Source organism: Balaenoptera physalus, assembly GCF_965194825.1.
Source record: "Balaenoptera physalus genome assembly, chromosome: 16".
In the NCBI taxonomy this organism is placed as follows: domain Eukaryota; kingdom Metazoa; phylum Chordata; class Mammalia; order Artiodactyla; family Balaenopteridae; genus Balaenoptera; species Balaenoptera physalus.
The window spans coordinates 84,330,289-84,343,465 of record NC_138898.1 but is presented as its reverse complement, the minus strand read 5'-3'; the positions used below and the strand labels follow the sequence as shown (position 1 = coordinate 84,343,465).

General features: G+C 54.6%; 1 protein-coding gene across 1 annotated transcript; it reads left to right on the top strand.

Moving 5' to 3' along the window:
- The first annotated feature begins 209 nt into the window (after positions 1–209).
- SSC4D (scavenger receptor cysteine rich family member with 4 domains) lies at positions 210–10,602 on the top strand. Its single transcript, XM_082429812.1, has 10 exons — positions 210–1,789; positions 3,227–3,262; positions 3,535–3,840; positions 4,571–4,648; positions 5,434–5,748; positions 6,732–6,902; positions 7,476–7,550; positions 7,666–7,977; positions 8,860–8,928; positions 9,559–10,602. The coding sequence occupies exons 1-10, from the start codon at positions 1,624–1,626 to the stop codon at positions 9,873–9,875; spliced, it is 1,845 nt and encodes a 614-aa protein (XP_082285938.1). The 5' UTR covers positions 210–1,623; the 3' UTR covers positions 9,876–10,602.
- The last annotated feature ends 2,575 nt before the right edge of the window (positions 10,603–13,177 follow it).

The window sequence follows — 13,177 nt, the reverse complement described above, 5'->3', positions numbered from 1 at the left end:
AGGATCAGGGGCCCTCCTCCCTCACTCCTGGGCCAGGGTGGCAGGGGACAGAGCGGGGGGACTTCAGGATTCCCAGCCAGGTTCCCTGGGAGCTGTGTGTCCCCATACTCACAGAGCAGGGGCTTCCCTGACCTGGGAGGCCAGTGTTCCCGCAGCCTGAGAGGTGGGTGGCCCCAAGGCCTGTGAGGCAGGGGAAGGCCCAGGTCACAGTGGATTCCCCTTAGCAAAGACTGGACCATGGGTCCCCCCTCCTCACAGCTCTCGACTCCCATCTCCCAGCTGTCCCCAAGAGGACAAAAGCTGATTATTCCACTGGGGGCTGTACTGGGCCCCATGAATGGAGTATTGAAAACCCTGTGTCCACATCCAGATAGGTTTTCATCCTCTTCCCAACCAGACTGTTTGTATGCCAGGATGGAAGCAAAGCCAGGGAAAGATGGCGGGGGGACGAGGGGGGTGGGTGCGTTCCAGCTGAGAGGGGCACCCATGTCCCCCAGGAACCTGGGTCTTAGTATATCCCAAACAGAACCATCTTCTAAACCAGTCCCCAACCATCCAATCATAGCCCACACACTGGGATGCTGGTTACATGGTGTGAATGTTTACTGAGCGCTGCCCTTATGATTTATGCACTTTTTGGTTTGTAAACATCAATCCAAAATTTAAAAAAAAATCCCAAATGGCATTTACTCTCCCAGCCCTATACCATTTTTGCATATTTGTGACTGGTGGGAACCATATTTCCTTGATGTTTTTTCTTTTTTTTTTTTAATTTTTATTTATTTTAGCTGTGCGGGGTCTTAGTTGCGGCACGTGGGATCTTCGTTGTGGCATGCATGCGGGATCTAGTTCCTCGACCAGGGATCGAACCCGGGTCCTCTGCAATGGGAGCACAGGGTCTTACCCACTGGACCACCAGGAAAGTCCCTGGTGTTTTTTCTTTAAATTAACTTCTTTTTTTTTTTTTTTTTCTGATTTCAATTAACTTTAGGGAATTCCCTGGCGGTCCAGTGGTTAGGACTCAGCACTTTCACTGCCATGGGCCTGGGTTCCATCCGTGGTCGGGGAACTAAGATCCCGCAAGCTGCGGTGCAGCCAGAAAAATAAATAAATTAAATTAACTTTAAAGGGAAACTTTATGTTGTTCCAGATAAATGAAGAGCCAGAATCCTTTGCCATAAATAGAAGGCAGTGTAAAAGAAAAAATAAATGAAAATGAAACAGTAAATGTCATCTATCTCCCCCCAAAATGATGTGGGTTGCCCCCAGTGGCCCAAACACCCTGCTTTGGGATGTGCTGCCCTGGAGGAAAAACTCTGAGCCTTTGGCACAGCCAGGCAGACCTGTCTCGGTTTGGGATCAGACAACCCTGCAACCTCACCCCCCACGCCTTGCTTTCATGCACCCTCTGCCCCAGCCGGACCTAAGTCCTCATGAGGAGTTTCCATCTGTGTTTCTGTCCTTATCCTCCAGCTGCTGCCTCCACTCAGAATACGAAACCCAAGTGGAAATGTCACGCCCCCACCCCTCACCGAAGCTCTACCTGGGCCCTTCCAGCTGGAAGAAGTGAAGGGGAACCTTTAATTCCAGAAGTTCCAGCTGTGACTTCTCCACCACTCCTTAATGGGACCCTTGGAAAGGCCATCCACTGGCTGGACGCCTAAGGACACAGAGATGCAAGTTGGTCCCCAGCCTGATGAGAAGGGCAGGGGATGGAGGCCTGGAGACAGGAACGCGGCCCCTTCCCCCCTCACCCCTGTCCTGTCCTTCCTCCTCCTCTTGCCACTGGGTGAGTGCTCCCCTCCCCACACTTCCCCTTTCTGGCTCTGAGTTTTCCCAGTTGTAAAATTACGGTGGGAGGTGGCCTGTAAAGGAGGTGGTTTCCAACATTCTCTCCAGCTCTGACATTTGCCCAGGTTTGATGAAAGCTAAGGTCTAAGTTGGGGGAGTGGAAGGCTCAGTGCTAAAGGTGAGGGCTCAAGGTACACAGAGCATGGGCAGTTAGGATATTGGAAACAGGCAAGGAGGGAAAGGGCACGGGCTCACCAAAGGCTGTTGGAAAGCCAACTGGTGGAACAGATGCAATCAAACAGCCTAGGGACTATCCTAACTTAGGAAAGAAGAAACTGACTCTTAGTTTCTTCATCTGTAAAATGGGTACACTAGTACATGCCTCAGAGGTTGTAAGGATTCTTTCTCTGAGCTAAGGTATGTGGATGTGTCTGAGAACTCTGTGCACAAATGAGGGGCTATTATGGGTATTCAATTTCCTATGCTAGGCCAGTTTCCCCCTCAGTCCACATGCTCAGAATTGTATGGTGAAGAAGAGTGTGGCTGTCCAGGTTAGAATTCCAGCTCTACCTTTTATTTGCGGAGTGGCCTTGAGCAAGTTACCTAACTTCACTAAACCTGAAGTTTCCCCTTCTGCAAAATCCAAGCTGCCTCATAAGTTGTCCTAATGAGTAAGTGAGTCAGGCTACATAAAGCAATGAGCACAGTGCCTGACCTACACATATGTGAGAGCCGAAGCAGAAGGAGTTATACAGGTAAATCTTTGCGGGGAAATCAGACTGAATCCCAAAGGTAATTTACACACTTAAGGCAGAGCTACTGAGCATCTGGGGAGTAACAGGCTCTGGGCAGGGGGCTCTGGGGGAGACTGAGATGAGACAGACATGGCCACATCGCCGGGCAGAAGGCCTGGAAAAGGGTATGTATATGGTGCCCAGGTATTCAGAGGAAAAGGAGAGCACTTCTAGTTGAGAGCTCCAGGAAGGCTTCCCATAGGAGGGGGCTCGATCTGCAGGGTTGTAATGAGCAGGGCTAGCAGAGGAGACTTCAGGGTTAAAGACCTGGAGACAAGACTGATGGGAGACTAAGAAGTAAGGAGAAGCTGATCAGAAGATCCTAGAAGACTTTGTAGAGAAAGCTTAGGTTCTGGGACTCCTGCAGGAAAAGGGGAGGCTTTGGGGAATTCAGCAGTGGAGTGGGATAAGCTGATCTGTGTCTCAGGCAGATCTCTCTGGGGCAGCCCATGGACCAATGGGCGAGGGATGAAGCAAGGAAACCAACTGGGGCAGTCAGGGGCTTTGGAAAAGCAGGGGTAGTGAAGAGGAGGGGGATGATGGTGAGGAACATGGGGGGAGGAGGGGAGGCTGTGTTCCCAGGGCCAGGCAGCCAAGGGAGGGGGCTGAGGGGGCCAATGCTCTTCCTCACTCTGTTCCAGCCAGCGCCCTACAGCCCACCTCACTGCCCTTTCCAGGTAGGTGCCCCTGCCCCTCCCGCCCGCCCTTCCCCCTGCTCGCGAGGCACTCAGATGCTCAGACAGAAGACCTCAGGGAATAATGACTAACCAGCCCTCCATTATTCTAGAGGCCCCCAAAGGGATTGCTCTAGTCTCCCCATTTTACAGAAAGGGAGAAATAAGTCCCAGGAGGGCCTGATCCCAAGGCCCCCACAGCTTCAGGGCAAGGCGGAGGCATCCTCTAGGTTGGGCCCACTGATCCCCCCGTGCCAGCTTAACCCTCTCCACAGAGCTGAGGCTGGTGGGGGGCCCGAGCCGCTGCCGGGGACGCCTGGAGGTCCTGCATGGCGGCTCCTGGGGCAGTGTCTGCGACGACGACTGGGACGTGGTGGACGCCAATGTGGTGTGTCGTCAGCTGGGCTGCGGCCTGGCTCTGCCCGTGCCGCGGCCCCTCGCCTTTGGCCAGGGCCGAGGCCCCATCCTGCTGGACAACGTGGAGTGCCATGGGCAGGAAGCTGCGCTGAGCGAGTGTGGCAGCCGAGGCTGGGGCGTCCACAACTGCTTTCACTACGAGGACGTGGCTGTCCTGTGTGACGGTGAGCAGGACAGTCTGCGATCCGGAAGGACAGACAGGCAGGCAGGCAGCAGGGCTTCCCAGCGGTAAGAATGTTCCAATGAAAAAGACCAAGCCAGCAGCTGCAGTGCATGGTGCTGGGGAAGCGCCCCAGCCTGGCTGTCGGGAGCCTGGGCCCCAGCAGTGCTCTGGCTCATTGTATGACCTCTGCTGAAAACCAGTATTACTGCTTCCATGGAGGGCCTTGATTATCCCAGCAGAGCCCCCTTCCCATTTTTAAAACCAGACAATTGGGGTCAACGCTGGCAGTAAGGCCCACTTGGTGTAGAGCTGCAACAAATCTCTGAGAGGCTTTGACCTTGAGAGCAGTAGTTCTGGTTTTCAAGAAAATCAGCTGGAGGGCTCATTAAAACACAGATGGTGGCCCCATCCCAGAGTTTCTGATTCTGCAGGTCTGGGGCGGAGCCTGAGAATTTGCATTTCTAACAAATTCTCAAGTGATGTGATGCTGCTTTAAGAACTAAAAGAACTGAGAACTAAATGAAATCCTCTAAACCTACTGCTTTCAGGACTCAGGTGGCCCTTTCTCCTCTCATACCCCAGATTTCCTAGTTTTGACCCTTTGTGTGGCCAGAGGCCCTGAGGGCAGGTACCTTAGCGGTCCATGCCCTGCCCCTCACATACCTGTGTTTGTGAGGATGGAGAACAGAAAACTCCATATCCTCCTCCCTTCCACCCTGCTTCTTTCCCAGAATTCTTGCCCACGCAGCCCCCAGCAAGGAAAGTGTTAACCAGTAGGGCACCCCCTACAACTCTCCAGAATGGAAAAGGTAAGTAAAGGCAATGTGGGGGACCACCTGGGTCTTAGGAGAGGGATCCAGGGAGGAATATCTCAAACCCTATGCTAGGCAGTGGGAAGTGAGGGATTACTGATGGGTGAGTTTGGTCATTCCTTCATCCCGCCCTGCCCCTGCACCCCCTCAGGCCACTCACCGTCTGGATAGGGAAAGAAGATTCATTCTAGTGGGATGACAAAAATAGTCAGCACAAGGTTGGAGAAAATAAGAGAGGTGGGGGCTGAAGCTTAATCGAATGGGAGAGTCCGATATACACAGAAATGCTGATAATGATGTAGAACAACAAAATGAAAAATTCCCTTAAAGAATGACAGATAAAAAGGCAAGAAAATCTGGAGGAGGAAGAGGATCCCATTCATCAGAAATCAGGGAGGGTTTCCTGGAGGAAGAGTTGTTGGTGCTGTACCTGGAAAGATGAGAAGGCTTTCACTGCTGTAGTGTTATAAATGAGGAATCAGCACATCCTAGATGGTTAGCAGAGCATGGATTGACAAGGGCAGGGAGGGTTGCTTTTAGGCAGGAAATGACACAGTCAGAGGGCTCTGTCCTCAGATCCCACAAAGCACCCCCAATCTAGACTCTGAGGAAGCAGTGCTTTGGGGGTAAGTGGGTGAGCAGCTCCTCCTAGGTTTTAGGTCCTGGGATACCATGCACTGTGGGTATGCGGAGGGCCTGGGGCAATAAGGAAGAACTTTGGGTTGGAATGGGCAGCAAAGCCATGTGGGAGATGCTCCTTGTCCCTCCACCCCCATTACCAGGTGAGGGCAGCGTGCGCCTGGTGGGGGGCGCGGGCCCGTGTCAGGGCCGAGTGGAGATCCTGCACGGTGGCCTGTGGGGTACCGTGTGTGACGATGACTGGGGGCTGCCGGACGCCACCGTGGTCTGCCGCCAGCTAGGCTGCGGGGCGGCCCTGGCAGCCACCACCAACGCCTTCTTCGGCTACGGCACGGGGCACATCCTGCTGGACAACGTGCACTGTGAAGGAGGCGAGACCCGTCTGGCAGCCTGCCTGAGCCTAGGCTGGGGGGTGCACAACTGCGGCCACCACGAGGACGCCGGCGCGCTCTGCGCAGGTGCGGACTTCGGGGGCGGGGGCGGGGCGGGGCCGAGTCCTGAAGCAGGAGGAGGTGGAGTGGGGCCTGGGAGGGCACCGGGATGTTGACTGTCTTGGTGTTAACCTGAGCTCTTTCAAGAAGGCCCCCAAATTAGTGTTAATTTCTCAGTACTGCTCTAGAAGTGCCTCCGAAAATCCTAGTAGACTCCACAGGTATGTAATACTGCAGTATTACCCCACCAATACTCCAGAATTGTCTAACAGTACTCCAAAAATGCCTTCGGAATTTTCCACCACTTTCTAAGTACTCTTTATGGAATACTTCAGAGTAAAGTAATAGTCTTCTAGGATCGCTCCAGAGATACTCCAGAATTCTCTCATTGAAACCCAGGTATGTCCCCAGAATTTCCTAGCCATCTGTAATCCTGATTCTCCTATAATAGTAGTTCCTCTCACCTGGTCCCTCTCCCATACTGAGAGGTTTTCTGAACAACTAGGAATAATAGGGCTGTTAATGGCATTTCACAAATGGACTCCATTCTACCAGATATAAAGTGCTTGCCCATGCCTCACAGCAAACCAGGGGGCATCATTCCCAATTTACAGATGGGAAAGCTGAGGCCCAATGAGGCAGAGTGAGCCCTGGCAAAGCCTCAGCTAACCTTGCTGCATGATCTTGGGTATGCCCCTTGCCCTTTCTAGTCTTATTATTTTATCTGTAAATGGGGATAGTGAGTTTTGTTCTGCAAGCCCCTCAGGACTGTGCATGGCCCTCCCTGGTGGGCAAGGCCTTCTTTATCTCCCCATCTTGGACACACATTGGGCTTCTGGGAACATTGGAGAGACATGAAAGCACATCTGTGAAAGCCTGTATAAACCGTGAAGTGTACACCTAGGCAGCACAAATAAATTACAAGAACTGGCAAAGTGGGGCAGACTTCCTTGGACCCCAGTTGGGACTGAGCCCCCAGCTCTGAAAGTAAAATCTGTTGTCTTCTCCAGGGAGACCCTCCCATCCTCTCCGAGAGCCCAAGGCTGATCAGGAACCAGAACCTTGGCCTCTGACCCTACTCCCTTCTCTGACTCCTACTCTAGTCCTGGGGCACCTGACTCTCACGGCACTGCCACCATCGGGCACAAGAGCGGACTGGGCGTGGCACACAGAGCCAGAGGGTAAGGAGCCCAGCCCACCAGGCTGGAATGGTAGGGGCAATGGTAGGTGTGTAGGGCTGGGAATTGGGAAGACTGTTCTGGACCCAGGGGGAGGGGGCCCGGGCTAGCAGGCCAGGGCTTTTGGCCAGACGGTAAAGAGGTGGGTGAGAGAACAGATGGGCAGCTGGAGCAAGGGTGAAATCCAGGGCTCTGAAAAGTTCAGCAGGCTGGGAGGAGGCACTTCTTCAAAGCTCTGAAATAAAATTTGGGTTGGGGCCGAGGTTGGAAATTGAGAGGCCTTTCGAGAAGTGAGATATAACTTGAATGAAGGGTAGAAGTAGATTTGCAATTAGGGCTGGACCTATCATTGGGATTGAAATTAGGATAATGCCTGGAAGTAGGATTTGGTTCATTCCCTTCAAGCTTCCTGAGGACCCCACCACAGCGTACAACATGGTGACTCTAGGATTGAGGCTGAGTGGGGTGCAGGTGTGGTAAGAGTTGGGGCATCTCAGTAGACGCGCCCTGTGCCCTGCTGCAGGCCAGAAGCCCTCTTTGTCCCCTTCAAATGCTCTAGATACCCTGTCTCTGCAGCTACAGGAGTTGGTGCCCTGCCTTCCAGGGAGCCGGCACTGTTCACCACAGCGGCCTGGGCGGCGGGGAAGAAAAGTAAGTGGCAGGGCCAGGGTTCCGTTGTGGGTGGTAGAGGGTGGGGCCGGGGCTCTGCCCGGGAGCCAGTGGCCCCAGCCCAGCCCCTCTGGCCGCGGGCCTGTGCGCCCCGCAGGCGGGCGGCTGCGGCTGGTGGGCGGCCCGAGCCCGTGCCGCGGCCGCGTGGAGGTGCTATACGCCGAGGGCTGGGGTACCGTGTGCGACGATGACTGGGACTTCGCGGACGCGCGCGTGGCCTGCCGCGAGGCGGGCTGCGGGCCGGCGCTGGGCGCCACGGGCCTCGGCCACTTCGGCTACGGCCGCGGCCCCGTGCTGCTGGACAACGTGGGTTGCGCCGGCACGGAGGCCCGCCTGAGTGACTGCTTCCACCTGGGCTGGGGCCAGCACAACTGCGGCCACCACGAGGATGCGGGCGCGCTCTGCTCAGGTGAGGCCGCTGTAGGACCACGTATGCACAGCGACACGGGCGGGGCAAAGCGCCATCTGAGGAATGGGGGTGGGGGGGGGGAGTGCCGCGCGCAGGCGCTTACTGCGGCAGGGCGGGGCCCGCTGTGAGATGGGCGGGACCGGCGCAGGCGCGTACTGCGGCGCGGGCGGGATGAGGCAGGCTCTGGGGAATGGGCGGGGCCTCGCGCAGGCACGCTCTGCAGCGCAGGGGGGCGGGGTCTGTTGGGAAATGGGCGGGGCCGCGCGTCAGAGTTCGCCGAGGCGCTGCGGCGTGAGCGCAGCGGGAGAGGACTCACACTCCGCAGACAGAGGCGGAGCCCACCGTCGGCGCGCTCTGCGGCTGCGCGGCATGAGCGGGGTCGGGAAGGGAGCGCCCTCTGCGGCAGTGAGGGGCGGTGCCCGAGCTGAGAGGCCGAAGGCCGGGGGTAAAGTGTGGAAGAACCTGTAACAGACGTGGTCGGGGAGGTTTTGTTCTGCTGCGTAAAGGACCCGAAAAACTCTAGTTAGCAGGGAGAGTCGATCAGCTTTCGGGGAGCAAGCGTTTGACCCTTGGGAGGAGTCAATGGAAAAGGGGTGTTTGCAGAGTCTGACACATTTAAAAATGCGTCTCTTTACTGATTGCTTTGGGAATCGGTATTTTCGCCCTTGTTTGGTGCCCTGGTAGCCTTGGCCACAAAGGGTTCTGCTTTGGGCCCCAGGGTGAAAGAAACACAACCCACGTTTCTGTACCAAGGAGCGGGGACCTATTAAGTCCTTTCTGACCCTAAATCAGTCCTCCCTTGGAGGGTAAGAGGTGACCTGGCCTCAAGGGACTTGTTCCCCAGTGTGACAGCCACCTGTTTCTTTGTCCTTGCTGAGCCAGGCCCAGAGGAGCTAGTCCAGCAGGATGGTGCTGAGACCACCCAGGTGCCCACTCCTCGACCCAGGGACGGTAGGTGTCCACCGTCCCTAAGAGTGAAGTGGAGGCATCAGGATACGAAGGACCAGATTTGGAAGGAGGTCACAGCCCGGGGTTACACAGCAGATTTGCAGCAGGTCCTGGAGCCTTTGTCCTTCTGCGAGAGTCTCAGGCCTCATTAATAGAGGCATGATGTCCAGAAAGAGGGAGGTGGGTTTTAAGCTAGAGTCATCTAGAGATTTCTAGAGTTGGGACCAAGATAAAGGGATGGGCTCCTGTCCTCAGGAGAGCAATGAAAGAATTCAGGCTTTAGTCTGGGGAGTCCAGGGAGGAGGGGAGATGATGATGATAGAGAGCAGCCCTGGGTCTGAGGTATTGGGATTGTGAACAGAGAACTAAGGAGAGAGCAGACATGAAGCTCCCAGCATGCCAAGAGCACCCCACAGAGGCTTGTACACATTCTTCTGATCTCGAGATGCAGTCTGGACCGATGCCCTTCTTATTTTAATCTCATTTGTCTGCCTTCGTCCAGTGGTTCCCAGGGCAGTGCTGTGTCCCAAACCACCACCCTTTGCCTCCTGTAACTACCCCTTACCTGGCCTAGCTTGGGAGTGGCCTGGCCTGGGCCAGCCCCTTCCAGCCCCAGACCTTGTCTCCCCACAGGGCACTTACGTCTGGCCAACGGAGCCCACCGATGCGAGGGCCGTGTAGAGCTCTTCCTAGGGCAGCAGTGGGGCACTGTTTGCGATGATGCTTGGGACCTGCGGGCAGCCGGCGTCCTGTGTCGCCAGCTGGGCTGTGGCCAGGCCCTGGCAGCCCCTGGTGAGGCCCACTTTGGCCCAGGCCGAGGCCCTATCCTCCTGGACAATGTCAAGTGCCGTGGAGACGAGAGTGCCCTGCTGCTCTGCTCTCACATCCGCTGGGATGCCCACAACTGTGACCACAGTGAGGATGCCAGTGTCCTGTGCCAGCCATCGTGACCCAGCCAGCCCACTCTGCAGACCACCTCTTCTGGGAGGCTACTGTGGCCTGCCCCTCTTCCTCCAGGAAGTCCTCCTCCTGTGACAACTGCAGTTCACTCTGCCCTTCCCTCCCCTTGCCTGGGAGAGAGCCTGCCCAGATGGTGTGGTCCTGCCTGAGGGAGCCTGGCTCTATCCCATCAACTTAGTGTGTGACCTCACCTGTCATCACCTACTGTGGGCCCAGTTCAATGAAAACTCCTACTTTCTGCTCAGCTAAAACAGAAAATGGTGGGAAGGGAAGAACTCCTAACTTTCCTCTTTGGTGGGACTCCTGTTACAGTACCCTTAACCCAGCCTTCCTTAACCCTGGTCCAGGAGGTTCAGGTGCTCTCTGTAAATGGGGTATCTCCCTTCCCCCTACCCATCTTGGGATCCTCAAGAAGACGGGAAGGCAGGAGAGGCCTACAGCTCTTACCTTAGACTGGCCTGGGGCTGCAGAAGAACCTGGGTCGTTGCCCTGGCCTGCTCTGCGAGGGCCTGGACTCAGATGGTGCTTGGCTGGACAAGGGGACTGGAGGGGCCAAAGCAGGGACAGGGGCCCCTCCCTGCAGCTGGAACCAGCAACTCGATTTATGCTGCTCCCACCACAGAGCCTCCACTTTGCAGGAGCAAAGAACCCTGGGGGCCTGTAGCCACCCGTTCATAGGTGCCAAGTCAATAAAGCATTGTCCCCCCTGTCTTTTAACCGAGGTCAGTGTTTGGGCATAAGTGCGTTGTTTGTGGCAGCAGGGAAGACTCTGGTTAGGACTCTCCGGAGGAAACCTGCCTGGGGGTGGAGGGCAGTTCGAGAGCATCATCAGAGAGCTTTCAGCAGGACCATCACATCCTGGAGATGCTGACTCACAGTGTCAGGCCAGGAAGGCCCCTAGAGGGTCCCCTAGCCCATCCCATTTTCCTTTTACATACACAGAATCCTAAAGGAAGGGGTCTGCTCAAAGGCACATAGCAAGAGTCAGTAGAAGAGAAAAAATTGAGAGGAGGCAGAAAGGATGATGAAGGAGAGTAAAGCAGCATTGGGGCTTCCCCAGGGGCTGCTCTTGAGGTACCTCACCTGGCGCCCCAGGGCCAGAGAGAAGTGAGGGATCCTGCCAGAGCCTCTCTCAGCCCCACGGTGGCTGACTCGCCAGTAGCAACTGTCTGACGTCAAACCCCCGCCCTCCACATCAGCCTGCAGGCTCTGTATGAGTTTCCTATCCCTGCCGTAACAAATTAGGATAAATTTAGTGGCTTAAAACAACAAATTTATTATCTTACAGTTCACGAGGTCACGAGTCTGAAATGGGTTTCCCTGGGCTCAATTCAAGGTGTTGGCAGGGCAATATTCTTTCTAGGGGATCCAGTGGGGAATCCTTTTCCTTACCTTTTCCAGCTTCTAGAGGCTGCCTGCATTCCATGCCTGCTCACAACCTCGTTCCAGCCAGCACTGCATCACTCTGACCCCAGAGTCCATCATCTCATCTCTTTTTCTGATTCTTCCACCTCCCTCTTCCATCCTTGAAGGCCCTTTGTTATTATATTAGGCCCACCTGGATAATCCAGGATAAATCTCCCCGTCTCAAGGTCCTTAATTTAACCGTGTCTGCAAAATCTTTTTAGCTACGTAAAGGAGCATTTTCACCAGCTCCAGGGATTAGGACTTGGACCTCTGGGGGGGGGGGGGGGGGGCGGGGCGGGAATTATTCTGCCTCCCACAGGCTCCAAACCCAAGTCCTGGCTGCCAGCCAGAGTGAGGCAGACACTTAAGCTCCAAACTCCATCAGCTCTCGGCAGTATTGGTTTTGTCTCCATTTGTCAGGGAGCTCTCTGTGACCCACTGTGTCATTGGAGGGATGAGGGCTGGAGGAGTGAAAGGAATGAAAATGCTGAAGAATTCAGGGAGTCGGGGCAGAGGGACACGGATGCTGTAGCTGCCCTCAGCCCCTAGACCTCAGTGCAGCACACTCAGATTCTGCTTAGCCTGTGGTCATTGCCACTTCAGCCACACCCACACTCGAGTGTGCCTCTCCATTGTCTTGAGATGTGTCACGGCTTCCCACCCCTGGACTCCCCTTCCCCATCTAGACAAAGTGCTTTCATCAATGCTCAACTAAAGGGAAGTATTAGCATCCCTTTTTACAGACAGGGACAACTGAGGCTCAGAGTGGGGAAATGACTTGTACAAGTTTGCAGAGGAGACCCAGGACCAGAAGTTAAGATTCTTGATGCCCATTACTGGGCACCAACATGTCCAGTTCTTCCCCTTCCTGGCATGTGGTAGATTTGTACTTCCCTGTTCTCTTGAAGCGAGGCATGGCATGTTGACACGCTTTGGCTGATGAAATGTGAGTGGAAGTATCTCCCCCAGGCAGAAGCCTTCAAGGACCCAAGCACTATCTGCCAAGTTCCCTTCCTTCAAGGTGACCAGTGACATTCCAGGTGGTGGAGGCTCCATCAATCTGGGTCCCCACCTGGAGAAAAGCTTCCATTGACTCAAGATGGGCAGGTAGAGTGAGTGAGAAATCTGAGTTTGGGGGTGGTTTATCATAGCAGCGTAACCTAGCCCATCCTGAGGGAGACACTGAACCTCCTAAATTTTTCTCTGTCCTGTGGGGTCTACCTGAAACCTGTTTTCCAGGCAGTTATCAAAGCTGTTCTGCTGTCTGTTTTCTGTGGTTCTGTGTACACTTTGGTGTTCTGTGGGCCAGAGCCTACTGGGTTTGGGAACACGCAGATAAATAAGGGCTTTTGCCCTTGAGAAACTCACAGAATAACCCAAATGCTGACTTGAGCGCCCTGTGCTCTCCTGATACTCAACCTGTGCCACTTAGAACTTTGTCACCTACACCTCAACCTGGGTTTCCCTGTTTAGGAAGTAACACTACCAAGCACTAGCTTAAGCTGGAAATCTGGGTGTTATCCCCAACAGTCCCCACCCTTGAAAAACTAATTAAAGTCTACTGATTCTACCTCCCAAAGACTGTTGGAATATGTTCGTTTCTCTTACTGTTTCTTCTCTTACATTTCTTTCATGGCCTCTTCACTGTCTCACTGTCTCCAATCTACTCCCCATACCACAAGAGCAGTGAACTGTCTAATGCTGACAAATCTGATTGCGCCACTCCCCTGCTCAAACCCCTTCCATGGCTTCCCAGTGTTTTCCTCAGCAGCCTAGCTCAGTCTACAAGGTCCTGCAACAACCTGGTTCTACTTGTGTTCGACATCATCCCTTACCACTTGCTGCCAGGATCTTGCCAGGCTGAACTACTTTCAATTCCTCTAAT